Below are 27,771 nucleotides of genomic sequence, written 5' to 3' on the forward strand. Positions count from 1 at the left end.
TTGTTTGAACGGAGCTGCCTGTGTCAATTTACAAGGCTCTTTCCAATGCAATTGTGCTACTGGCTGGATGCAATTGTGTTGGTGGCTGGACTGGAACATTATGTAATATAGGTAAACTATTATAGTTGTGTAAACCAAATCGGATGAACAAAACCACTCCATTTTTTCATCTACATTCCATTGTTTTGCTTGTATCATATGTGTTTTTTTTGTTATTGTGTTTTTCCAGATGTTAATGAATGTTCTCCCACTAATCCTTGTTTGAACGGAGCCGCCTGTGTCAATTTACAAGGCTCTTTCGAATGCAATTGTGCTGCTGGCTGGAGCGGAACATTATGTAATACAGGTAAACTGTTATAGTTGTGTAGAATACGTTGGATAAACCAAACCACTCCCGTTTTTCATATAAGTTCCATTGTTTTCCTTGTAACGTATGTGTTTTATGTTGTTCTTATATTTTTTCAGATGTTAATGAATGTTCTCCTACAAATCCTTGTTTGAACGGAGCTGTCTGTGTCAATTTACAAGGCTCTTTCCAATGCAATTGTGTTGGTGGCTGGACTGGAACATTATGTAATATAGGTAAACTATTATAGTTGTGTAGATTCCGTTGGGTGAACCAAAGCACTCCCATTTTTTATCTACATTCTGTTATTTTTCTTGTATTGTACATGTTTTTTGTTCTTATATTTTTGTAGATGTTAATGAATGTTCTACTAATCCTTGTTTAAATGGAGCCGCCTGCATCAACTTACAAGGCTCTTTCCAATGCATTTGTGTTGGTGGCTGGAGTGGAACATTATGTAATACAGGTAAACTATCATAGGCTATGTTCACACACACGGCGTAAGGCTGGCTTAAGCATGGTGTAGCGTAAGCCTTTGTGTGTGAACTAGGCAGTGGCGTTGTTAAAGCCACTCACTACACCACGTCCTTGGCGTTATTACGCTACCTGCAGACCCCAGATTAGCTAGCGCCAGTGATGCTTAAATGATTTGACCTCATTTCAAGAGTTTGACCAATCACGATTGCAATATATTAGCTACTTTGGTCTCTTTCCTGTGCTCTCTATAAATGAAATGGTAAAGGGGTTCTTTTTCTATTGCATTTTAATTAGTTATAATGTATATGATTTGTTGATTGTGTATTTTAAGATATTTTAACCTATTTAGACTGTCTATTAAAACCTACAACACCAACAATGCTGGCTGAAAAATCAAAGTAAAGTAAAATTGTTCATTTAAAATACAATAATCATATAAGTTCACTTCGAACAATTCACAGATTTAAAAGTTTTACTGATGCACTGTTAATTTTACTACAGTTAAGAACCCGTACATTATTTAAAACTTAAAACTATTCCCCCATAAGCCTATATTACTACTAGTTTAACGCCAGCGTTAATATAGCGAACTCCGTTTGTGTGAACACTTTGGAATTTAAATCTGTGAATTAGCTTACGCCTGGCGTAAGCTACGCCAGTCTTACGCCGTGTGTGTGAACATAACCATAGTTGTGTAAACATATCGGATGAACAAAAGCACTCCATTTTTTCATCTACATTCCATTGTTTTGCTTGTATCGTATGTGTTTTTTTTTTTATTATGTTTTTCCAGATGTTAATGAATGTTCTCCCACAAATCCTTGTTTGAACGGAGCCGCCTGTGTCAATTTACAAGGCTCTTTTGAATGCAATTGTGCTGCTGGCTGGAGCGGAACATTATGTAATACAGGTAAACTGTTATAGTTGTGTAGAATCCGTTGGATAAACCAAACCACTCCTGTTTTTCATATAAATTCCATTGTTTTCCTTGTAACGTATGTGTTTTATGTTGTTCTTATATTTTTCCAGATGTTAATGAATGTTCTCCCACAAATCCTTGTTTGAACGGAGCCGCCTGTGTCAATTTACAAGGCTCTTTCCAATGCAATTGTGTTGCTGGCTGGAGCGGAACATTATGTAATATAGGTAAACTATTATAGTTGTGTAGATTCGGTTGGATAAACCAACCACTCCCATTTTTTATCTACATTCTGTTATTTTTCCCTTATTGTACATGTTGTTTTGTTCTTATATTTTTGTAGATATTAATGAATGTTCTCCTACTAATCCTTGTTTAAATGGAGCCGCCTGCATCAATTTACAAGGCTCTTTCCAATGCAATTGTGTTGGTGGCTGGAGTGGAACATTATGTAATACAGGTAAACTATCATAGTTGTGTAGATTCCGTTGGATAAACCAAACCACTCCTGTTTTTCATCTAAACTCCATTGTTTTCCTTGTAATGTGTTTTATGTTGTTCCGAATATATTTTTCCAGATGTTAATGAATGTTCTCCTACAAATCCTTGTTTGAACGGAGCTGCCTGTGTCAATTTACAAGGCTCTTTCCAATGCAATTGTGCCACTGGATGGACTGGAACATTATGTAATATAGGTAAACTATCATAGTTGTGTAAATTCTGTTGGATAAACCAAACCATTCTCATTTTTCATCTACATTCTGTTGTTTTCCCTGTATTATACATGTTTTTTTGTTCCGAATATATTTTTCCAGATGTTAATGAATGTTCTCCTACTAATCCTTGTTTTCAATGGAGCCAAATGTTAATGTACAAGGCTCTTTCCAATGCAATTGTGCTACTGGCTGGACTGGAACATTATATAATATAAACATAGATATGTCATCATAGTACAAACTATTTTATTTTCTTTATTTTATATTTTATTTGTTCATAAGTGTTAGCCCCTCATTCAAGAGTTATAAAATTGTTTTAGCATGCAGTTAAGCTTAGTACTGTTTTATTAGATAGATAAAGTATTCATACCATACATTATTAATGTAATCTAATGTAATTTTATTCATTTAACTATTTACAGGTGTTTTTAATGCATTATTATTTTATTCAAATTTTTTTGTCTTTTTGATATCTGTAGCCCTAAGCGATATTCAGCTGTTTTTTAATATTTTTTTGTTTTGTTCAAGTTTTGTCATACACATTTCTGTTTTAATAATTGTTTTTCTAGCTGTTGATTTCTGTAGTCCTAACCCTTGTATCAATGGGGCTACTTGCATCAATACTGGTTCTGGGTATCAATGCTTCTGTGCAACTGGATTTGAGGGAACCAATTGTGAAATGAGTTAGTACCAATATTGGATAATCTTGTCTTGTGTGTTATTTTACAAAACGCCTCTGGTTTGGCAACGCGCAGTCCATCATGCATCAGCTAATTGACAGCGCTTATATTAATTATTAATTAATACTTGGAAATTAGCCACATCTGAGAATTCCATTTTTGGGATAGTTCTAGGTTATAGTGAAAACCTACAGCAGTCTTTAATTTATATATTATGACACATGACATTTATGTATAAACATTAAACTGTGTTCACATCAGATAAACTGTAAACAAGTGAATGGCAACTCGTCACCTTTCATCAATACCTCCGTTCACACTTGGATTTGAAACAGAAGGTTTTCAGATAGTGAGATTTTGTGTGGTTAAGCTCTGTCTACTGTCACTATCAAATTTGAAGTGACAAATACTGTAAATATGTGATGTCCATATTTGGGTGTAATGCGGCATCATCATGCCCTTACATTGCAAATCACTCAAATTTGTAACATAAAATAATTTCATAGTGTGGACAAAGCTTAAGTCTAGGTGTAGGTGCATTCTTTGAAAAGCTTTGCGATGCCAACACGCAATCAGAAATGTTTTCCCAAGTCACATTATTCGCAGCAGACAGCTTCGTTATTCTCGTTGGCACCATTCCCGCTGTTAAGCTGCACTCAGCCTAGGTAGTTTTATAAAGCAGAATGTTAAGCTGGTTAATCACTGCATGCGACGGCGACGCGACAGCAATGCGACAAAGAATGTTCGCTCGCCTTATGCAAATTTGGATTAGTCGTGCGACGGCCGTATGGTCGTTGTTCGACGCAGTGAGTGTCTGGCTTTATGCAGGTTGTTGCACTGACTATTCACATAATTTCCTATATTCCTGTCACGTCCAAGCTACTATTGAACAGTCTTCCACCCAACATGCATTCCATCTGCAGTGTTGGCATCAATATTTTCTATAAGGCTGTTAATTAGAACCTGATTTGCTAAGCACACCTCATCTCCTTAGCTCTTTCCTGTAAAGATTACCAAGATATTACAAAGACATTACGTATTGTTTTACACAAAGATGTACATACATTTGAATTGGGTATAAGTTGAGTCTTTAATATTTAAACATTCTAAATGAACTATTATTATACTTATGAATTTCAGACATAGATGACTGTGTAGGCAACACCTGTCAAAATGGGGCCACCTGTGTAGATGCTCACAATACCTTCCTGTGTGCCTGTCCACCTGGCTTCTCAGGTGCTAATTGTGAAACAAGTATGTTGTATGCCATTTCTAAAATTCTTAACTTACATTGTTACTGTATTGTGAGCATTTCATGACTCTTCTAAATAAACTGATTCATGCTTGCTTGATTGTAGACTGCTGCCTTTAAGGCATGGCCCATATTTTTCCCATCAATAGGCACATTCCGCAAAGTTTGTTTACAGCTGGTCATGTGACACATAATGGGTATTACTATGGTGAATTTACAATGCGATCAGTGTTAAAGCATAGGAAAGGGTAATGTTAGGGTTTTTGACAACATTCGCCCACCATTAATGTGAGAAATAACTGGCAAGGAAAGGGACTATGATTGTTCAAAATAGTGTTTATTTACTTATTCTAGCGTTCAATGTGCTTTGTATTTTTTTTAATTTTATGTAATCCTTTGTAAACTTAAGCTAGCCTAGAAATCGTAGCATATCAAAATCGCAGTTCGTGGAACGAAGACTCTCGTACATACCTAAACAGGCCGTAGACATGCGGGGGCCTAGGCCTAGCATTTCTTGAAAAATCTAAATGTTTGGGACCAGTATCTTTTAGAGCATTAGCAAAAATCATTATGGCAAAACTCTCAATTTCATTTTCCAATCAATTTAGTATAATTACTTTACAGCACAAACACTCCGAAGAAGCCACGCATTTTCCTATTTCCGAGCGTTGTTCACACTGAATATTTACAATTGATATCCACTATACGTCACGTGACCAACCTAGCGGAATGTGTCTATTTTCTTTCTTTTTTACAATTGGTTATTGTTTCCTTGTGTGATATTAGTGTTAACAGTTAAACTTTACCTTGTTTTTTTTGGGCTGAAAAGTGCCCCCTTAATAGGGCTTTCCCAAAGGAGGGGTTATATAAAGTAATCAAGAGACATAACGATAACCAATGAAGAGAAGCATGAGCTCTGTACGCCTATATTATTGACCCCAGATGTTATGTCATGTAAGATAAATATTTCTGCATAATGCTTGGATGCTTACAAACTGATGCAATAAATCTGTGGCCATATTTTTCCAGAATTTCTCAGTTGGTTTTTTTAATCTTGGTCTTTTTTAAGTGTTTATTGTTTGCTTGTGTGATTTTTATAATCCAAAAACTACAGATGTTGATGATTGTGCAACAACGCCTTGTTTGAATGGAGCCACCTGTACTGATTTAGTAAACGCTTACATCTGTGAATGTACACCTGGGTATACTGGAATCAATTGTGAATCAGGTAGCAAATGAAATTTGTGTTTCTTATTTGTTGTACACATTTTTGTTATTTTCTTTTCTTTTTCTTTCTAAACAACTTATTTTTCTCAGATGTTGACAGAGTGTTTGACAAAAAATTCAGTTCACCTTTATTCACCGTCAGTGCTACACCATGCATATTTTGTCTTTTTCACACAGGACACTAGCTATTTTCATTCAATAGTTCTGTTTAACCTTTGCATCTAGGCCATACATGTAAAAGTTTATTTTGTGCAGTTAGTTGAATTTGCCATTTGTGATTGCTTTGCACAACCACCCATTTTGTAGTAGTTTAGCTTTGCTTTACTTCTATCACAGAGAAATTACTGTATTTTAGCACAATACTTCTTCATTTTTGGAAACCTGCTTTGTCATAGTCCTGTAAGTTTTCTATTTTTCTCCGCACCATTTCTCTGAATGCTTTATTGCACTGCTTTGAAAACAGGTTGTTTCCAATCAATCTAGTTTTGCTCATGTATAATTTATTTCTGCCTTTTGAATATTTCTTTCTTGTGCAAGTCAACATATGGTGTTGTTTAGCTTTAATACATGTTTGAAAAGAACTTTAATTAACATTTCAAAAACATTTATTACTATTGCACCCGAATCTTGTGTTTTGTCAATACACTATGGTTTGTGATGGCACATCTGTCATTCCAGTACACATGGCTGCACCTGGCTTTTTATGTTATCAGTCCACTACACTTAGTTGCATGCACCTGGATTGATAACAAACCACATTTTTTCAGTTTTTAATTTTTTGACACTTTTAAATCCCTGTTATTTCAGATATCAACGAATGTCTTCCAAATCCTTGTATGAATGCAGGAAACTGTTTTAATACACTTGGTTCCTTTCAATGTGTTTGTGTTGCTGGATGGACTGGACCATTATGTGAAATAGGTAACAATTGATTAGAAATGTGGTTTTGATAAATATATTTATTTTTCCATTTAGGCACATGGACTAAGAATTGTAAAGAGAAACTTTCATCACAATCCATTTCAAGACAAACATCACACATGCTGTACATACTGTACACTAGACCTTTACACTTTAAAGTTTAATTTCATAAAGTTCTCAATATATTGAGGTTGGGATAATTGGCTGTGACTTTCCAATTTAATAATAATAATAATAATAATAATAATAATAATAATAATAATAATAATAATAATAATAATAATATTTATTTGGCAATCATCAAGTACAATTTAAGCCCGGAGTGAGAATAGGCACAAGCACAAACAGATACTGCACTCACTCCACCTTACACAAAAATGAACTGAACACCAATCAAGTTTTGTAATTATTGAAAAACAAAAATATAAAAGCACTAAACTAAAAATTACAAACAAAATACAATAAAGTACAACTAATATAATGAAATATAGTACTTAGTTAGAGCAGATTTAAAAGATGAGATTGATGAAGAATTTGAATTACAGGTGGTACTTGTTCCCATAGCCTAGGGAAAGATACAAAAACAGAATTTAGAAATGTATTGCTTTTCACTTTCCAATGTAAAAGTCTGCCCTCACATCTTTCAATAATTTTGATATATTCATTAAATGTAGGAGGACAAAAACCATTCAAAAGCAACAGTTGTAATAATTACACCAAGTATGATTTTATTTTTTAATCTTAGATATTGATGAATGTGCAGTAGGACCCTGTCAGAATGGAGCCACCTGTAATAATCTAGTTAATAGTTACACCTGTACATGTCCCATGGGATATACAGGAACCAATTGTGAAACAGGTAGGTAAATACAAGGATTCAGTGTGGTAAAGAAATACCTAATCTTCCTTTCTAGCGATTCTAGTCTTTAACAACAATAGTGTAAAATGTATCAACTATAATGTATCAACTATAATTTTAATTTTCAATTTCAGATATTGATGAGTGTGCAGTTGCACCCTGTCAGAATGGAGCCACGTGTAATGATCTAGTTAATAGTTACTTCTGTACATGCGTCATGGGATATACAGGAATCAATTGTGAAACAGGTAGGTAAAACTGGGTAACGATGGGGTGAAAAAAAACTATCCTCTCAATATTCATTTCCATAAAAATCACCTGATATCACCTTAGTTTGCCAGCTAAATCCACTCAATTATAATTCATAATTCATAATTTTAGTTCACTCAAAACAAAATGAGTCTGGTAGGCAATAAAGGGAACATGTCACTGTACAAGATGCCTACCAGAGAAACAATGATAAAGGCAAAGACGACATAATAATTTTTTTTAAATAAAAAAAATAATAATAATATTAATAATAATAATAATAATAATAATAATAATAATAATAATAGTAATAATAATAAGTATAATATAAATAATAATAATAATAATTATTATTATTATTATTATTATTATTATTAAATTATTATTATTACTATTATCTTCATCATCATCATCCTTAGTGCTTATATCATCTATTGGAAATCTCTAAAAACAATTTAAATAAACTAAATAAAAAATACAGTATTAACTGTTGATTACTGTACAGTAGCACAATGTACAGTATTCTTATTATGCTCTCATTCTATTATTTTGTAAATTGATCACTTCCTCCCTTATTAAAAATAATACGAAGCACATAATAATAATATGAAGCACCACCTCAACTCTGTTCTCCCATCAGCTTCCCCCAATGCTCCTGGATATATGCCACTGGCTGTACTATATATGACTGACATAATGCTATGTCATAAATGAACCAAAGCAAGTGTTCAGTAATTTAAATGTTTATTTTTAGATATTGATAATTGTGCAGCAGCACCCTGTCAAAATGGAGCCACCTGTAATGATCTAGTTAATAGTTACTTCTGTACATGCGTCATGGGATATACAGGAACCAATTGTGAATTTGGTAGGTAATGATCTAGTTAGTAGTCAGGTATCCACTCAGTATTGTTTGTTTAGTAATTGCTTTATTTTATGTTGTTGGATAAACCAAACTGTTATCTGAAATAGGAGCGGTTAGGAGCAGTGGTTGCAGTTGTACATCTCAAACTTGAGGTCGGAGATTCAATGCCTTGTTGTGCATTACGCTTGTGTCCTTAGACTAACGCACTTTATCTACAGTTGTCTCTGTCCATCCAGGAGTACAAGTGGGTACCTGGTAGGCTCAAACACAAAATGCACCAATTACAGTAACTTTATGGAATTCTCCCCAGGGAGCTGAGTATGTGTTCCATATGTGCTTGATCCAATGACAAGGGGTAATAACGGGAAGCGCTTAGAGACCTTGTTGGCATATAAGTCTAACATATTGTTATATTATTATTATATATGTTTGTTGTACCTTACAATAGTTTTACGTTGTGCTTGGATGCCTGTGGATTGATGCCATTAATGAATGGCATTATTGTTCCAGAATTTCTCCATTGTTTTGTCAATTCTTTTGTAATTATTGTATTGTTTATTGTTTCTTTGTGTAATCTTTATAATACTTCAAAACTACAGATGTTGATGGATGAATGTTTGTTTATTGTTTCTTTGTGTAATCTTTATAATACTTCCAAACTACAGATGTTGATGAATGTGCAACATTGCCTTGCTTGAATGGAGCCACCTGTACTGATTTAGTAAATGCTTACACCTGTGCTTGTACACCCGGGTATACTGGCTTCAACTGTGAAACAGGTATCTAATATTTTAAAAGTGCATGTTGATAATTGTTATTTGTGGATATTTTTACATTAATTGTTTATGTATTCAAGAAAGATAATAGTATTGACAATAATAGATTTAGTTTAGTTTCTTAATCCTGTTAAAGTTAATTGTAATAAAACAAAAAGGTTTTTTCTCTTTAAAACAATTATCAACAATACAATTTCATATTTTAGATGCTTTGTCTACTGAAGCTAATTGAAAATTAGAATGAAAAGTCAACAATATTTAACAGGGCTTTTTGTATAAAAAATCTGTAAATTAAAAAAAACTGAATTAGAAGCTGATAACATCTTTTTAAATAGGCAATTCAATATTTTTGAGGAATTTTTAAAGGTTTTCCAGATTTCAGCACCAAAAGATCCTATGGCATCCTAAAGTCTGGAAAGAGGGCAGTTACTTCATGACACCTGCTTGGAAGCCTGTTTCTACATATACAATGAGAAAAATTCTTACACCTAGGTTGTTGCTAATCATCACACAAGAGTACTACCTAGCCCCGCCTCTATCCTGGGTGGGCCGGTTAAATGAACATAAGATTGGCCATTCCAATTAATAAGATGACTGAGAGCAAGCTGTTTGCCCAAGGTGGTGTGTGTACTGTGAGAATGAGAGACAAAGAATATCACTTATGAAAGATATTTTGCTCACAGCTGGGAAGAAAAATTTTAATTGCTAATGTTGAGCAAACTTTCACGATAGGATGATATGTAATCTGCTCTTGTATGTGATAACCACCTCCTAATTACGTCATTTGTTGTTTTTTTTTTGGTTTGGGTTAAATAGCTTAGTTGCACTCTTTTCTTGACAACTTGACCTGTTGGTGTCTTCAGTATATTTGTTGCACATATTTTGCAGTGGCTTGTCTTTGTTATACCTCAATTCTTGAAGGTGGAATCTGACTTTGTCGTAGTCCAAAACATCATTTCTATTTTGCACCTGATTTAAATACTTTGGACTAATATATTTTCTCATTGTGTTAACACACATTTTTCCTCTTACGTTCTTTAGCTTATTATTTTTTTTACCACTTCCTTTCTGGGCGCATCACCATTGTACAGTGTCTTGGCTTTAAAGCACTTTTACAGAAAGAAAATATAATTAGAAAATTATTGGTTCTACATCCTTTTTTTCAGCATAACCCCTTTATTGATTGTCTAGGCGCACCCATTTTATCTCAACTTACTTATTATTGGCATTGATGTAGCACATTTCTTTTTTTGGAAACAAGACATTTTTTATGGCACATCTTTACTTTTCACAAAACCTGGTTGCACCTGTAGGTTCATGTAAATTGTTTCTGCATCACTTTTGAATCTCAACTCCTTTAGATATCAATGAATGCGCTACAATTCCTTGTTCCAATGGAGCAACCTGTTTTAACAGACCTGGCTCCTTCCAATGTCTTTGCGTTCCTGGATGGATTGGACCATTTTGTGAAATAGGTAATATTTAACTACGAATGGTTTTTGAATAATCTAGACACCTAGGTTGACACTTGATTTGTTCCTTAGGATAAGCAACGTTATTCGTGTTGTCTGTCTAAGTAAGTAGGTTGCTAGTAGAATCAAATACCAATGTACAGCACATTTTCCAAGTAAACTCTCCAAAGGAACTGAATATGTATTCCATGTTATTTTATTACAATGACCAAGGTAATAATAATAATAATAATAATATCTCAACTTTATATGGCGCCAATTCCAAATATGATCAAAGGCGCAATACATGTGAATAGCCATGGGAAAACAAATAGGTCTTAAGCTGTGACTTAAAGTTGCAAGATAGTATAAGTTACTCGTCGCAAAAATCGATTTTGAGTTATTAATACAGTGTTAGAGAGTAAAATAATAGTTATAAAATGGTAAAAAAATATTTCAAATCGGACATTTCCTTATGAAGTTACAAGCACTTAAACATACAGCTGTTTAAAGAACAATATATGAGAAATCAGCCTTCAAAGTTTATGATTTCAGGCATTTCTCGTGCAGAAACTATCATCAAATCCTTAAAAAGTGTTGTTTTAACATTGAAAATGGGGAAAATAACAGCATAGAAGGATGTATAGATGTGTAAAGATTAGTTTAGTGCAATAAAATATATTTTTAAAAATTTGACATTCCAGCATGTTTTGGCCATTTTCTCTGAAACACGATTTGCGACGAGTGACTGGTTTGGCTTCTTTTGCCACATATCGTTAATGATTTTAAATAAAGAAAGTTCATATCTCATTTTTATTTTTATTTCAGATATTGATGAATGTGCAGTAGGACCTTGTCAGAATGGAGCCACCTGTAACAATCTAGTTAATAGATACACCTGTACATGTGTCATGGGATATACAGGAACCAATTGTGAATCGGGTAGGTAATGGTCTAGTTGTACGAAAATTGGTGTGTATACTGTACTACCCTGAAAAAAGGCCCGTGCTATGCTATGGGCTTCTTTTTGAGGCTGTAGTTACACTTGTATATATGTCATGAAATATCCAGAAACGAATTGTGAAACAGGATGGTTAATACAGGGAACAAGTGTGGTAAACAACATATCCCTTGAATCATTTAAAGGTGGAAAATTATACCTATAAACGCCCTGTGTATTATTTGGTATTCAAGCACTGGTTGGAGATATACTTTCTATGCAGTGACTACACCCCAGTTTTTTTGTATAGTTGTTCAGGTGAACAACACAAATAGGAACAATACAAAACATAATGAATATTGAATTATATGAAACCAAAAAAATATTATACAATTACAGCTTCTGTCACAGCCCATGTGAGACTAAATAGCAATGGTCTTCCCAAAATAGCATCTATAGGTACATATTTTTTACCAGTAGCTACACATTTTATTACAGATGTGGATGAGTGTTTACCAGGTCCGTGTTTGAATGGGGCCACCTGCAATAATTTATTTAATAGTTACACCTGTACATGTGCTGCTGGATACACGGGAAACCACTGTGGAACAGGTAAAATAGGTCAAATGTCAATGGAAGGTAACAATAGCAGCATAGGAAGCATTGAGATTGTCTTGGTATATGTAATGTATATGTGTGTGTGTGTGTGCATTGTTTATGAATAAATTGTCAAAATATCAGTTGCAATGCTATAGTCTTGATAAGATTGTTTTTTGCTAATGGTGTGCATGAACCTTGCTTTTATGTAGCAATCCAAGAATGCCAATCCAACCCATGTCAAAATGGTGCTACTTGCATTGAACAAATACCTGGTTACACTTGTCAATGTTTATCTGGTTACCAAGGCACCCATTGTGAAGAAGGTAAATATAGCTAGGCTTGGTAGTGAAAGGCATAATCCTGTTTTTTATTTTTTGCAAAAGTCTTTCACTCACTGTTTTAATCATCTTTTTTTTTTTTTTAATTCTGTCATGGCTTATGCTTTTAATGTAAAGTGCATAGAGGTTTATATAGCATTCTGCGCTGTATAAAAATAAGTTTATTATTATTAATCAATGATATTAATTAATTGTAAAATAATGGTATTGGTATTTTATACCCAAAACACATTCCCAATTTTCTCAAATTCGGAAGATTTTCATAACCTAAACACACAATGTAGGTTAACATACAATTTTGAGTGACCTTCCTGGGCAGCTGATAAATGTAAACTACATTGTATATTATATGCTCATTAACATATTAACATACAACTAGCAAAGTGTATAAATAGAACAAGAGCGAGTACTCCTGTTTTTGAAAACGTCACACCTGTGTAGGACGCCCACTGACGGTTGTATGCACTTTTTATTACCCAGTGCAGCGCAATAGAAATACGCCCGCTATGAACTCAGTAAGTAAATAACAAGTACTGTATCTTGTGGAGAAAAGATAAACAGACAAACTGACCGTGCGCGGTGGAGTACTGGGTAATAAAAAGTGCATACAAGCGTTAGTTGGCGTCCTACACTGGCTGCGTATGGCATATCGTTTTTTACGCTCTCAATGAGCGTAGTTGACTCTCTTGTTCTATTTATTCTCTTTGATACTAGCTACCGTATTCAGTTTTTACTCTGTGCTTTTTCTATGTTTTAGAGATTGATGAATGTGCAAGCTTTCCTTGTGTTAATGGCGGCACTTGCTCTGATTTGATTAACGCATACCAGTGCGCTTGCGTTATCGGTTTTGAGGGAATAAATTGCGAAAATGAAAAAGAGGAATGCATTAGTAATCCATGTCAAAATGGTGCATTATGCTACGGGGCTGTCAATGATTATACATGTGCTTGTCTTGGAGGATTTACTGGCCACGACTGCGAGATTAACATTGATGAATGTTCAAGCATGCCATGTGAAAATGGTGGTACGTGCACTGATGGAATCGACATGTACACATGTGCATGTCCTTTTGGTTACGACGGAAGAAACTGTGAGCTACCAACACAATGCTTCACTGATCCATGTTTTAATGGTGCAATGTGTATAAACGCTGTTGGCGGCTATGTTTGTGTGTGCGCACCAGGGTTTATAGGACTGAATTGTGAAACGTCTGTAGGTTGTTCTGGAGTAATTTGCGAAAATGGAGGAACCTGTGTTGAAGGTGGCAATGTGGTGGGCTGTGTTTGTCCGCAAGGCTTTGTGGGCGCTAGATGCGAGAATACTGAAATTCAGCAGTGTGACACTATGCCTTGTCAGAATGGTGGAATATGCAACGAAGGAAACGCTGGTTACACTTGCACATGTATGTTGGGATTCACTGGCAACAATTGTGAGATTAACATTGATGATTGTGCAGGTGTTGCATGCCTGAATGGTGCTACTTGTTTAGACGCCATTAACCAATACCTCTGCGCGTGCACTGCAGGCTGGACTGGACAACACTGCGGGGTTGACATTAATGAATGCAGCTCATTTCCTTGTCAGAATGGGGGAATCTGTGGTGACAATGTAAATGGTTACACATGCACGTGTAATCCTGGTTATACTGGAGACGTGTGTCAAACGAATATTAATGAATGTTCAAGCTTTCCTTGTCAGAATAATGGTGCATGCATTGACGGTATCAACAGCTATGTCTGTAGCTGTCCAACCGGTTTTACTGGTGCCAATTGCGAATTTAGCAGTAATGTATGTACTGCAAATAATTGCCTAAATGGTGCAGAGTGCACACCGGATTCCAGCGGTGGATACACCTGCGTCTGTTTGAATGGCTTTAGAGGCGCATTTTGCGAGAACATGGCTTGTACGTCACAATTTTGTAATAATGGCGGAACTTGTTTTGAGCAGGACCAAAGTACTATTGCTTGCTTATGCTTACTTGAGTTCACTGGAGATTTTTGTGAAAATGGTAATGCTTTTGCTCATTTTGAAAACATTTATAATTGCCAGTAGTTAGAAAACCACTAAAATACAATTCAATAAATGATGCATATAATAATATTAATTAAATTAATATACTTGTGCATGTGGCGTTGAATAGCTCAGTGGTTAATATGGTCCAAAATGTCCCGTTAGACCACAATGTTCTGGGTTGGTAGTCAAAATAACGGCCTGTCCGACAGGGTGGGGGGATTGACCTTAAGTCCCATAATGAGACCTAGTTTTTGTAAAGTATCTAAGGATATGTTTTGTATTTTGAAAAGGCTTTTTTTTATTTTTATTTTTATTATTGTTATTATTATTATTATTATTATTATTATTATTATTATTATTTTTATTATTATTGTTATTATTATTATTATTATTATCATTATTTTTATCAATGTATATTATTTTCATTTCTTCACCTGTGTATAACAGCTGTTGTTGGAGGGTGTACTAGCAACCCTTGTCAGAATGGAGGAATGTGTGTAGAGGATTCATCGGGTTACATTTGCAACTGCCCACTTGCTTATGAGGGTGATAATTGTGAAATTGGTAGGTTAATGTCCTAATGTTAATGTCATCCAACAACATTAATTCTAACTTGTGGGTGCCTTAATGATGTTACGCCTAGACTGGGTTCCAGTCCCTGAACTTTGTCTAAATCGATGAAAATGCTTGTAAAAAAAAAATTTGATTGATGCTGAGGTGCAAAGTGAAAAATGCTTGTAAAATAATGCTTGTAAAAGAAATGCTTATGTAAAAAAAAAACGCTTGTAAAAAAAAATACCTCTGGCGTTCCATATTATTTATTTGCTTGGCGTTCCATAGTATCTAATTCCTATCTGAATTCAACAACATAAAGAGTTTCCCGACATAATCCGGCGCTGGTGATGCTGCCTGAAATTCGCTAATACTAGGAAAAATCAATGAATTAGAGGCTTGTGGCAAGTCTATGTAACATGCTCCATTTCTGTTAAGCATGATCTTTATTAGCTCATTGCATTTCAGGTGAGTATTTTGCTCTGTAGTATTTATTTTATCACTGATGTGCTAATATCACATCTTGTCAGCCTTAAATAAAATGCCTATTGGCATGATTTTATGTGATAAATTAATGTCATTGTTCATATGTTGATGTGATATGACTTTATCAAATCACACATATATGTCACGCAAAATTTTATAGGATTGGATTAGATTGAATTGGATTTATTTGGTGTAAACACCAAGGATAGCCCACGAAAGTCTAGAAGAAGACTTATATTGTGTGAACAGAGCTTTAACAAGGATTTTTCACAATTAGTTAAAGAACTCTTTATATAAACCTCAAAATATGACAGGTTTTTAAAATTAAATGTTTTTATTTTTTAATCTTTATCACGTGACAGAGCGGTCACCATGTGAAACAAACAACTGCTTAAATGGAGCATTTTGTCAAATTGTGCCAAATGGCATCAGGTGTATCTGCACAGCCGCTTACACTGGTATTCAATGTCAAACACGTAAGTACAGCAGTGTACCATTAATAAATTATTAGGGACAGTCAATCAAAAATATCAAAATCAAAATATGATAAAGAAAATAACCAAATTATTGAAAAAATATATGGATGTGATATGATATGCCATATATGGAATGTGTGGTGTAGATAGAGCTTAAAGCTCTGTCCAGATTATCAAATGTTCTTTAACAAAAAATTGTTGTATGCCCATATATAGTCATGATGTGCCTATATATGGTCATGATGTGATGTCATCATAACCATATTTATGCATATCACATGTTTTTGTCAAATAAAAATGTGCATCATTCACCTTTCCTCTTCTCTGAAAGTTTAATCTCCAGAATTTTATTGTGACAAATTAAAAATTACAGATTCTAAATTATACTATATTTACTTGTTTTTATGTTCATTGTTCATAGTTGTCACATCTGGTCCATGCTTCAGTAATCCGTGTCAAAATAGTGCTGCGTGTTCAGAGAATACTAATGGCTACTCCTGCTCTTGCTTGCCTGGGTATAGTGGCCAAACTTGTGCAGACAGTAAGTACATTTTATCCTGGATTTTTTACATTTTTTTAATACTTTGGCTTGTGTTCTTCATCTAAATATGTAAACATCTTAAGTGTGATTGGTTGATGCATTTTGTTATTACCAATAATTATATGTATACTTGGATTGCAATTACATTTGGATTTTTTTCAGGGGAACACCAGTGAAACCCTTTGAAGTCTGAAGACTTTTTGTAGTGGGGTCTTTCTTATTCTTCGAAGTATCTGAGGGCAGAATAAAAATTAAAATAAAATTGTGTTTTCTTATTTAGCAAATAGTTTTGCCGAAATCATCCAGACGGAGGAGAAAATAAAAACAAAATTTTATTGATGACATGTAAAATAGGATGGTTAAATGCTTCAAATTGATATAATTAGGAAGAAATATACATATCTTATCTTTGGAGATTTCAAGACAGCGGAGGGCGTAATAAAAATATTTTTTTTTTAATTTATTTTTTCTGAAATTTCTATTTTTCGTGGCGGCAAGTGCGCTAATTTGCCAAAAATAAAATGTTATTTTTATTGCAAATCTTCAATATTTGCAGTCGGCGGGTTCGGTAAATGAGGTATAAAAAAAGTCTCACCTTAGGAATATAGTTTTATACAAAGATTGTTTTGAATTTTTTTCTTCAGATATTGACGAATGCCTTAGCACTCCATGCCAAAATGGAGGTATATGTGTTGACCAAGTTAATGGATTTATCTGCCAATGTCCACAAGGGATTTCAGGAGTAATCTGTGAAGGTAAATACAACTTTTTACTATATTTTATTAGTAATTTAATACAGGAAAAATGATCAGTATGTAACAATATTTGGGGTTTTTTTTGTACAAATATTCTGGCCATGTAAAGAAAACAATACCTTAACTGTTGACCAACAACAATTAAATCCACTCCTACAGATTTAATACCAAATTAAATATGTAATTTAAATGAACTATACTAATACAACATTATCCAATGATCAACATTTTCAAAAGAGTACAAAACATACTATTTTCTGTGAACCCCCCCCCCCCCCCCCCCCCCCCCCAAAAAATACCACAATAAAATATTGATTTGTGTCATTTTGAAATCATCATTTTATCTTAAGGCTACACTTATGCCCCTCCCCCTCCCCCAAAGTGTACGTTTTATACTCTTTTGGAAATGTTGGAAATTATAGATGGTCCCTAAAAACATATCTATAAATCATGAGGATGGAGTTCTTTTGTAAAATGTTGAAATGAAATGTTGTCAGCAAAGTTGAATCAGTTTCAACTTTTCCGATCGTCTGGCCTGAATCATTATCACTCACCAATCAGCCGGCGAATTCAGGTAGGGAAACAGAAGCTGGATTTTTCTACACATGTTCAACTGGCTTCACAGGTGATGAATGTGAATATGAGATGCTATTTTGTGATTCAAACCCTTGTTTAAATGGAGCCGAATGTAAAGAGTTTGTTAATGGTTTTATCTGCACCTGTCTGTTTGGATACTCAGGTGTTCGGTGCGAGACAGTTATAGATTTACTACTGAAGAGTCCTGCACAATTTGAAGTGACTGAAAATCTTTGCAGCCCAAAATGCATTAAAATCTTGGAAATCCATCTTAAATTTGTTTTCTTTGTATTACAGTGGATGCACAAGTGGTACACCATCTCAGCTATTGTTTAGCTTTCCAACAATCAGCAGCAAGTCTCACTTATTTTATTAATAACATTTAGGAAATCCTGCTTCATTGATATATTTTTGTATTGTTCTACTATTATTTATCATCATGTGAAAAGTAAATGATATGTTATGATGTGAAAACCTTCAAACAATAAAATAATGATTCTTACACTCTGTTGACAGTCACAGATTTTTGCGCTAACAACCTCTGCGTGAATGGTGCCACATGTCAAGATACAGTTTCAGGGTACACTTGTGCTTGTACTCCAGGGTGGACTGGTGTCTACTGTCAATTAGGTAAGCATGCTCTTACTATGACGGGTCAAGTAATTAATTATTTAACTCAAAACTTGTTTATTCCTAGTCATAAAGCTAATTCAGCACCAGACCAACTTACCCATTTATATCCTATACAATATATATATATATATATATATATATTGTCACTGACTTGATAAAGGGTTACGCCCGAAAGATCTCGTCTATTTTCTTAATAAATTTTGAGGATGTGTATAAGAGACAGATTTCACACTAGATAAAGAACCAACAAATGGGATTTATTTCAGTTTTTCCAAAATACAAGTACTTGAATAAGACAAAAGATCAGAGAAACCTTTATTTGATACTTTCATCATAACTTTTTAAATGATCATAATTTCAGCTGTAAATCTTTGTGAAATTAACCCCTGTCAAAACGGAGGCACATGTGTGAATATGCAAACATCATTCCAATGTGTATGTCCTGCTGGTTACTTTGGGTCACTTTGTGAAGGTAAGTAGTATATAGTTATTACCAAACATTTTACCTAACTTCCAGTAGTGATAGATAAGTTGCAGGTTCCCAGTGTGCTAATGAGAGTCCTAAGTATAATCTGTTAGTACTCACTAAACATTGATCCTTTTTTAATGAACAATTTAATATTTCAATTTAATTTATGATGTGTTTTCCAGATTCTACTATAGGCAGACAGATATCTTTAAACTTCTTTATTTCTCTGAACCGTTGCCAATAATTTCACATCTAGATTAAGAGCCATCAAATGAGATTTTTTCAGTTTTTCCCAAATACAATAAATACTAGAATAAGACAAAAATTTGGATAAACCTTCATTTGATACTTGTCATAACTTTTTAAATAATCACAATTTCAGTTGTAGATCCTTGTGGAAATAACCCTTGCCAAAATGGAGGCATCTGTATGAATGTGGACACATCATTCCAATGCATCTGCCCTGCTGGATACTTTGGGTCATTTTGCGAAGGCAAGTAATAGTTATTACCAAACTTTGTTACCTAACTTCTAGTAGTGATAGATATGCAAGTTTCTGGTTCAAAGAAATTCCAAAATCTTATGGCAATATACTGTATTAGCATTGTTATTCTGTAGTTATACCTACTCCATTTCCAATAACTACCAGTTAAAGTGAATGATAGCTGTATACTTATTGGCATGAATTTGAGGAGTGTCAGGAATTCTAAGCATTTATTTGCCTGAACATGCACTGAACTGGAAAGCAATGTACAATATACTTGTTCATCCATTATATTTAACGTCAGTTGTAATTTTAGTGCCTTTATCCACTCTTACTTGTGGTTTTTGGCCGTCGTGAAGCTGATACGGCACTCCATCGTGGTAACGTAAATGTTGCCCGTACCTATCCTGTCTGTGTGCAAGTTTATTTCATTTTATTTTTTATCTTTTATAGAGGTGGAAGCAAACAAAACCCTTTCATATTAATTTGCCATGTACCTAAAATAGGCACAATGGCGTGCATTTCAATACTTGGAGTATGATTTATACTATTTTAGCTGCCTTATTCATCTGTAAGCTAGTAAATATTGTCCTTTTTAGGTCTTATCGATGCGTGTGCCAATACGCCATGTCTGAACGGAGGCACCTGCAATAATTTTGGTACGTTCTACATCTGTAACTGCCCACCTGCCTACCAGGGAACCAACTGTCAGACAAGTGAGTATGGTTACAAGACATATCACAAAAGAGATTTTTGTTTATATATCTACTGCTAAATTTACTTATACTGTAATATTCATATATGTGTACATGTTTGTAACTTGTTCAATGTAGAGTTTAATAACATTGATTGATTTTGCCACAGAAAACATTTAGCTTTTAATTACCACCCTAAAGTTTAAGTGTTCATTACTTCACTTTCATGCAATACGAATATGAATTAATTCATCAATAAAAAAAATGTTATTGAAAATTAATTGCATATCTTTACATCAATTTTACCATCACCAATGCGCCATCAATGTGAAATATTTTTTTAAACTAGTCTACAACAATTCACTTTACTTGGCCACAAATGCATTACTCTTTTCCTTTTCTCATCTTATAAATTATAATATTGAAATCAAAATCAAGATATTACCGTCTGAAGTGCGCATAGCTTAGAATACATGTTTGAATTAAGTTATAAGTCCACATTTTATTCTTCATAATTTCATTTTGCGTTACTAGGGATCTTTCATCCCTAGTAACCTTACCATACCATTTATTCTTACCACAGCATTTATTCTTTATGCACCAAGGATGTTGTATATTGCGGTATATTATATTTATAATAACCACTTCACTCACCTTACCTTACCTTGCTGTATTTGTTTGGATGATTCCTTTGGGTATCGTTTGTGTACATTTACAAACACAGTAGTATATTACAAAGTGGTGTGCTCCAGAAATTTGCCGACAGGGTGTTTGCCAAGTCCGACAGCAGGGTCCCAACTGAGGGGACTACTTCTTAGTCAGTGTCCAGAAATAAAATCACTTATTGGTCAGTGTCCAGAAATAAAATCCCTTGGTCAGTGTCCAGAAATACAATCCTTATTGGTCAGTGTCCAGAAATAAAATCCTTATTGGTCAGTGCCAGAAATAAAATCCTAATTGGTCAGTGTCCAGAAATAAAATCCCTTATTGGTCAGTGTCCAGAAATAAAATCCTTATTGGTCAGTGTCCAGGAATAAAATCCCTTATTGGTCAGTGTCCAGGAATAAAATCCTTATTGGTTAGTGTCCAGAAATAAAATCCCTTATTAGTCAGTGTCCAGGAATAAAATCCTTATTGGTTAGTGTCCAGAAATAAAATCCCTTATTAGTCAGTGTCCAGGAATAAAATCCCTTATTGGTCAGTGTCCAGGAATAAAATCCCTTATTGGTCAGTGTCCTGAAATAAAATCCCTTATTGGTCAGTGTCCAGAAATAAAATCCTTATTGGTTAGTGTCCAGAAATAAAATCCCTTATTAGTCAGTGGCCAGGAATAAAATCCTTATTGGTCAGTGTCCAGAAATAAAATCCCTTATTAGTCAGTGTCCAGGAATAAAATCCTTATTGGTTAGTGTCCAGAAATAAAATCCCTTATTAGTCAGTGGCCAGGAATAAAATCCTTATTGGTCAGTGTCCAGAAATAAAATCCCTTATTAGTCAGTGTCCAGGAATAAAATCCCTTATTAGTCAGTGTCCAGGAATAAAATCCCTTATTGGTCAGTGTCCAGAAATAAAATCCCTTATTAGTCAGTGTCCAGGAATAAAATCCCTTATTGGTCAGTGTCCAGGAATAAAATCCGTAATAAGGAGAATTTGTTTTCTTTCCTCCATGGTATGGCATAGCATGATCCAAAATTATTCTTTCAAACCACAATTAGAGTTTGGCATTCAAAATAGTGATATTTGGATAAGGAAATTAATATTTTTAGTCTGATGACCCAGCATGTCATACAGGGGATGTTGGCACCTTGACCAGAGGCGGATCCAGAGATGTCCAAAAGTGGGGGCCGAAATTTGGGCCAATCGAGACAACAATGTCTTAGGGGGTCCGGGGGCATGCCACCGCAAAATTTTTGTGTTCTAGATGCTGGAAAATAACATTTGAGGTGTAGTGGGCTATCATTTTTTTCTTTTTCTTTCTTTTTTTCTTTTTTTTTCTTTTTTTACCTTCCAAAAGGGGGGGCCGGGGCCAGGCCGGCCCCCCCCCCTAAATCAGCCCCTGTTGACTTTAGCTGGCGTCACCACTGAGTACACACTTGCACTTGTTTTTCTATACAGACTTGTACAACTGCCTAACTGCACCTTGCTTAAATGGAGGCACTTGTAATGAATATGCCACACACTATAACTGCTCTTGTTTACCGGAGTACACAGGCGATAACTGTGGAGATGGTATGCAAACATGATAATATACACATTCGTTGTTTATTCTGTTTTTTATTGGTTTATTATTGTTGTTTTTTCTGTCATATTACTTAAAATATTTAGGCTTAAATTTTTTTAATTTAATTTTTCATGGATTCACCAGCTAAATCAATTTTATTTTCAAGACATTTAAACAAACTTGAGGAAATCATTATTATACCAAAAAAATTACCCAATAGATTTTTTTTTGATAATTTTTTTGAAAATTAAAAATTAATTGTTGGAATAGTTTCATCTAGTTTGAATATAATATTAATATGAAAGCACACGAAATGTCGCAAGTACGTATAATATATTTATTGTGGTTTAGTAAAAACGAATTTCAATTTACAATATTAAGTTAATTGCTTCTAAATAAATGACTTATTTCTTTAATTCCTTTTGATCACATGACCTATTTCTTTGCTTCTGTTCACACACATTTTCTTTTTTACTTCTTAAGCTCTGTTCACACCATCTATTTTTATGCGACAATTTTGTGTGATGTGCCTATATATATATATATATATTCCTGATAATTCTTTACTATTTTTCCGTGTGCATTATGTTCTCTAATAATTTGTATTGGTTCTTGAATATTTGAACATTTACTACTATTGTGTTAAATCATGTTTTCTGGTTGTGAATCATGCTTACTATGTTTGTCTCACGCTTTCACCTTCTTGCCTCATTCAGTTAAAGATGCATGCGCATCTATTCCATGTAGCAATAATGCTACGTGCAATAATTTCATCACATACTTTACCTGCACATGTGCTGAAAGCTTCACGGGAGATACATGTAGCGAATGTAAGTCAACAACTCATATTGTTCAAAATCAGTCTGGTCTTATTGTAGTGTAATTGTTGCATAATATACAGTAAGTCATGTTTTATGTTAGCTTTGCATATGTATATGGTGTTATTTTAATAATTTATTCATTTTCTTTTGTGTGTGGCTATAAAATTTTCAGAATGACTGATAATTGACGTCTTAAAGCCAAATTAGACAATGTTGTATGTACGACACAGCCCGACGCAATTCATCGCCGGGGACAGTCTTTAGTCTTTGTAAGAAATATTAAACATGTTTAATACTCTATGACGCGACTGTCCTCAACACAAACCATCACATCACACAGACCTGAGACGACAACAAATCGCGTTGGGCTGTGTTGTATGGTGCTGTCTGAGTTGGCCTTTAGCTTGTTTAATGACATTTTTGATAGACTGGTAATGGTTTATGGACTAATAGTACTAAAATTGAGCTGCACGCTTTTACCATGCCCACAGATCTATGATACAGGTTTCTGTGATTTCTTTTTTTTTCGTACGTGGATGGGCATCTGCCAGTTGTATATATCTAGCTTTTAGATCAGACACATAGTTTGTCGTATGACCACTTAGCCCATTAATCCATTTATTCTCTCTTTGAATGCATGACGATGCAACGCTGTGTACTAATTATTCTGGCAGACTAAGTGGATTGTAATTTAAAACAATCCATTGCATGCGCCGCATCACTTTTTGATAACTATTTTGTAACGTTTCCCTTTGTTTTTATAGCTGTTATAGGACCTATTACATGTGCTGACTCTCCATGCCTGAATGGGGGAACCTGCCAACCTTTCACCAATGGATTTGTATGCACTTGTGTACCTGGCTACTCAGGCATTTACTGCGATACAGGTAATCCCAAGCAACAGTATGAATATGTAATATAAACAATTTAAGAATTTTTTTATCATTAGTTTTTCATAAAAAGTGTTTTGTTTTAGTATATCTCGAATAGATGCATTGTCCACCAAAACAAATTTGGGAAAACCTTAAAATATTCAATTAAGTACAAATTGATTTAAAGACATTTTACTACAAAAAATCTTAAATTGATTACCAGGCAGAATCAATGCAGAAGAATATAGGAATATGGTATTAAAACTGTCTGCTAATGATGGGGAGAAGTATTTTTTTCTGATTCATTGTTTTAACTGAAAGTAATAACATGCACTAATGAAAAATTAGTGCTTGGTTGGGAATAGAAAAATGATGTCACGTTTGACTTAAAAACTGACTTTAGTATAAAATTCATCCAACACTATCATCATCATCATCCATGGTTATCTATATTATGCAGAACCGATCAATGAATGTATTAACAACATTTGCATGAACGGCGCAACTTGTATTGCTGGTAGAGGCGATTCATATTCGTGTGTATGTGAAAATGGCTGGACCGGCCCATTTTGTGACATTAGTGAGTCTTTAATGTGGTGTCTTGTCTTGTATGTAATATTTTAAAAAAATACCCTAACCTAACCTAATAGAGTGTACCAACTTGGCCTGTGATAGTGCACTGGGTTATTATTTATTCCGATATGCTATTTTTTAATATAAAAAAGTACTGATATTATAAAGTACTATAGAAAATATAACAAAATATATTAAAATATTAGAAATGGTTATTGCAACTAAGCAAGTACTAAATTATATACTGAATTATGTTAAGTTGCAATCACAGTGTAGCACAATACTTCCTTTTATATAAAAGTTTAAAATTAAAAAATGAAAGGTTAGAAAAGATTCAGATTATGTTTATCAAACTTTATTTCCAATCAATTTTATTTTCTTATTTAGCAAAATGGTGGTATCTAAAACCTCTAAGAGGAGGAAAAAATAATAACGAAATTTTATTGACTAATATAATGTGCTCTTGATGTCATCATACAGTCATATAAGTTCAAATTTCAAAGTAAATGAACTGTTAAAGATTTATATTTATTTATTATGGCAGTTGGATAAAAGTAAAGAGAATAAACATCTCTCAGAAATAGAATTAGATGCTTTACCAAAAAAAGGTTGACTGTTCATTTTACAATTAATATCAAAGTAAAAACAGTAAAGAATCAAATTATAGGTAAATCTTTTAGCATTATTTTAGTTCTTGTATTATTTCACAAGCTCTATATTTCACCTGTAATATGTATATGTGATACTGTGTGTTCCCCTGTGATATGTATAGCATGGTTTCCGTAAAAATCGCTGCACACTATCACCAACTCTTTTGGCAACGGTGATTGGTTGGTTGAATCATGGAGTGTTCCCGATTGCGTCGGGGACAATCACGCAGTGAAACGATTGCAATGAAATATTGTAGCGACTGTGTAGCGATTCTATGGAAACCAAGTTTATATTGTTATTCAAATGTACTGTATTTTCATGTAGTCTCACCTTTTATATCCATGTTTATTATTTTCATGTTTTCAATCTAACTTCAAAATATAGATATACAGTATGAAGACAGTTGTCTAATATTATTGAAAATCACTTGATTGATTGAAATTGATTGACTGTTTACCATCATTGATCAAATGAGGGCCTCACTCGATTGAGCGCTGTCGGTCAACGAATCTCCTTGTGAGCGTTTGACGACCTCCGCCCACTGATTACTAATGTCAGCTTGAACAGATTGTCATTTAAATATTATCCATGCCCTGCATTTTGCGTTCTCTCCTTCATTACATCAGCCAATGACCCTTTGGTGTAGTTTGTCCCTGGCTTGCAGCCACTGATGTCTATTATAATAGCTGGATTGCTCATTGGCTGGTTTCAGTGAGGCCAACAACACCATGTTGGAGGGCCTAAGAGACAAGTTTCTTTTGGCATTTGTTTAAATTATTGTTAAAAATAATGATTCTTGCAAAACTTTTTAATAATAAATTTAAGTTTAACGTAATGATTATTTTTCAAATCATCTAACTACTTGACGTGACTGTTTATGCAGTTTAAAAAAGTGCAAGCGAAGTTATTTGCATTGTTAGTGTTCAACATCACTATAACAACTTCGCTCGCACTTTCATAAACTGCATAAAGGGTCGCGTTGAGTGGTTAGAAGATTTTTTTTTTAATTCTTACGTTAAATTAAAATTTTATTTCAAGAATTGTTATTTTTAGCAATAATTTAAACAAATGCCAAAAGTAAGTTGTCTAAACTGGTAGGTCACGTAGACCCTCCGACATGGCATCGAGGCCTCACTTTTATCTGTACAAGGATTGGCCAATGAGCAATTGAGCTGTTATAGTAGAGATCAGTGCTTACAGCTTCCTAAAATATTTTAAGCTCTGTGATACCTGTTTGGTCATTTATGGTGCATAATCCCTTTTATGACAATGTAGTAAGTATTAAAATATTAATTCATATAACAAAATTCTAGTTTATTTTGAAGTTTGTTAGTCCTAATGCATTGAGTAATGAATGTAAATCTATAATCTCTAATCTATCAATGATTGGTAATTCAACAATCTTTCCATAAAATTCTTTCATCACTTTGTCAAAATTACTATAAAATATTAATATTCACTGCTTTGTCATAAAAGGGACAATGCGTATGTCAATCAAGCTTTTCTAATCTTTATCACTTCACTTCATCCTAAACATTATCACATTGTTTAAAGCTCTTTCCACACTATCAAATTTTCTTTGACAAAAAAACTGTTGTATTCCCATATATAGTCATGATGTGCCTATATATGGTCATGATGTGCTGATTTATGGTCATGATGTGCCTATATATGGTCATGCTGTGCCCATATATGGTCATGATGTGCCTATATATGGTCATGATGTGCCTATATATGGTCATGATGTGCCTATATATGGTCATGATGTCAAATAAAATTGATAGTCTGAACAGGGCTTTAAATGTTGAGATATTGCTGTTTCATGTTTTGCACCTTAGATTTTTCGGAATGTTCCAGCAATCCGTGTCAAAATGGTGCAACATGCATTGATAACATTGGGTTTTATCAATGCTCTTGCGCTGCTGGCTACACGGGAGTACACTGTGAATTAACAGGTGAAATGTTCTTGTTATTTGCACCAAATACATGAAGAAGTTTCACTCCACTTATTCTAAATGCAAATATCAAAAACTTAAAATACAGTGGGATCCCCTCTTTGGGATACCTCTATTTAAGGGGACAACAATAGGAGACACATTTTGATTTAAAATATATCTTAACAATACGGTCAACCCCTATTAAGGGGACACTTTTTTTGGTTTCAGAAGTGTCCCTTTAATAGCAGTTCTACTGTATTAGATGGCAGCCTTCTAACAGTTATCATGATTGATTTTTTTTTTTATTAAAAAGTCTTGCATATGCATATCATTGGGTAGCAAAATTCCATTTCTGTTCAGGTATTAATCTAATATAACAACTCCCTGATCTAATAAGTTA

At 34.0% G+C, this 27,771-nt stretch overlaps 1 protein-coding gene across 1 annotated transcript in view; it reads left to right on the forward strand.

The window, feature by feature from the left end:
- The window catches only part of LOC117105539, a 108,836-nt gene that overhangs the window by 72,157 nt on the left and 8,908 nt on the right, over positions 1-27,771 (forward strand). The window contains exons 64-96 of the mRNA XM_033246705.1: positions 230-346; positions 466-582; positions 699-812; positions 1,617-1,733; positions 1,853-1,969; positions 2,086-2,202; positions 2,321-2,437; positions 3,028-3,141; positions 4,279-4,392; positions 5,505-5,618; positions 6,425-6,538; positions 7,284-7,397; positions 7,532-7,645; positions 8,401-8,514; positions 9,177-9,290; positions 10,649-10,762; positions 11,567-11,680; positions 12,177-12,290; positions 12,488-12,601; positions 13,374-14,624; positions 15,077-15,193; positions 16,030-16,143; positions 16,565-16,684; positions 17,329-17,439; positions 18,532-18,645; positions 19,010-19,120; positions 19,500-19,610; positions 20,201-20,317; positions 22,412-22,525; positions 23,234-23,347; positions 24,103-24,225; positions 24,671-24,790; positions 27,273-27,389. Coding sequence (XP_033102596.1) covers positions 230-346; positions 466-582; positions 699-812; positions 1,617-1,733; positions 1,853-1,969; positions 2,086-2,202; positions 2,321-2,437; positions 3,028-3,141; positions 4,279-4,392; positions 5,505-5,618; positions 6,425-6,538; positions 7,284-7,397; positions 7,532-7,645; positions 8,401-8,514; positions 9,177-9,290; positions 10,649-10,762; positions 11,567-11,680; positions 12,177-12,290; positions 12,488-12,601; positions 13,374-14,624; positions 15,077-15,193; positions 16,030-16,143; positions 16,565-16,684; positions 17,329-17,439; positions 18,532-18,645; positions 19,010-19,120; positions 19,500-19,610; positions 20,201-20,317; positions 22,412-22,525; positions 23,234-23,347; positions 24,103-24,225; positions 24,671-24,790; positions 27,273-27,389 — 4,938 coding nt within the window. The remainder of the gene's footprint in view (positions 1-229; positions 347-465; positions 583-698; positions 813-1,616; positions 1,734-1,852; positions 1,970-2,085; positions 2,203-2,320; positions 2,438-3,027; positions 3,142-4,278; positions 4,393-5,504; positions 5,619-6,424; positions 6,539-7,283; positions 7,398-7,531; positions 7,646-8,400; positions 8,515-9,176; positions 9,291-10,648; positions 10,763-11,566; positions 11,681-12,176; positions 12,291-12,487; positions 12,602-13,373; positions 14,625-15,076; positions 15,194-16,029; positions 16,144-16,564; positions 16,685-17,328; positions 17,440-18,531; positions 18,646-19,009; positions 19,121-19,499; positions 19,611-20,200; positions 20,318-22,411; positions 22,526-23,233; positions 23,348-24,102; positions 24,226-24,670; positions 24,791-27,272; positions 27,390-27,771) is intronic.

This window comes from Anneissia japonica, unplaced genomic scaffold (genome assembly GCF_011630105.1).
Source record: "Anneissia japonica isolate Jap-2015-1 unplaced genomic scaffold, ASM1163010v1 scaffold2030_len652032_cov178, whole genome shotgun sequence".
In the NCBI taxonomy this organism is placed as follows: domain Eukaryota; kingdom Metazoa; phylum Echinodermata; class Crinoidea; order Comatulida; family Comatulidae; genus Anneissia; species Anneissia japonica.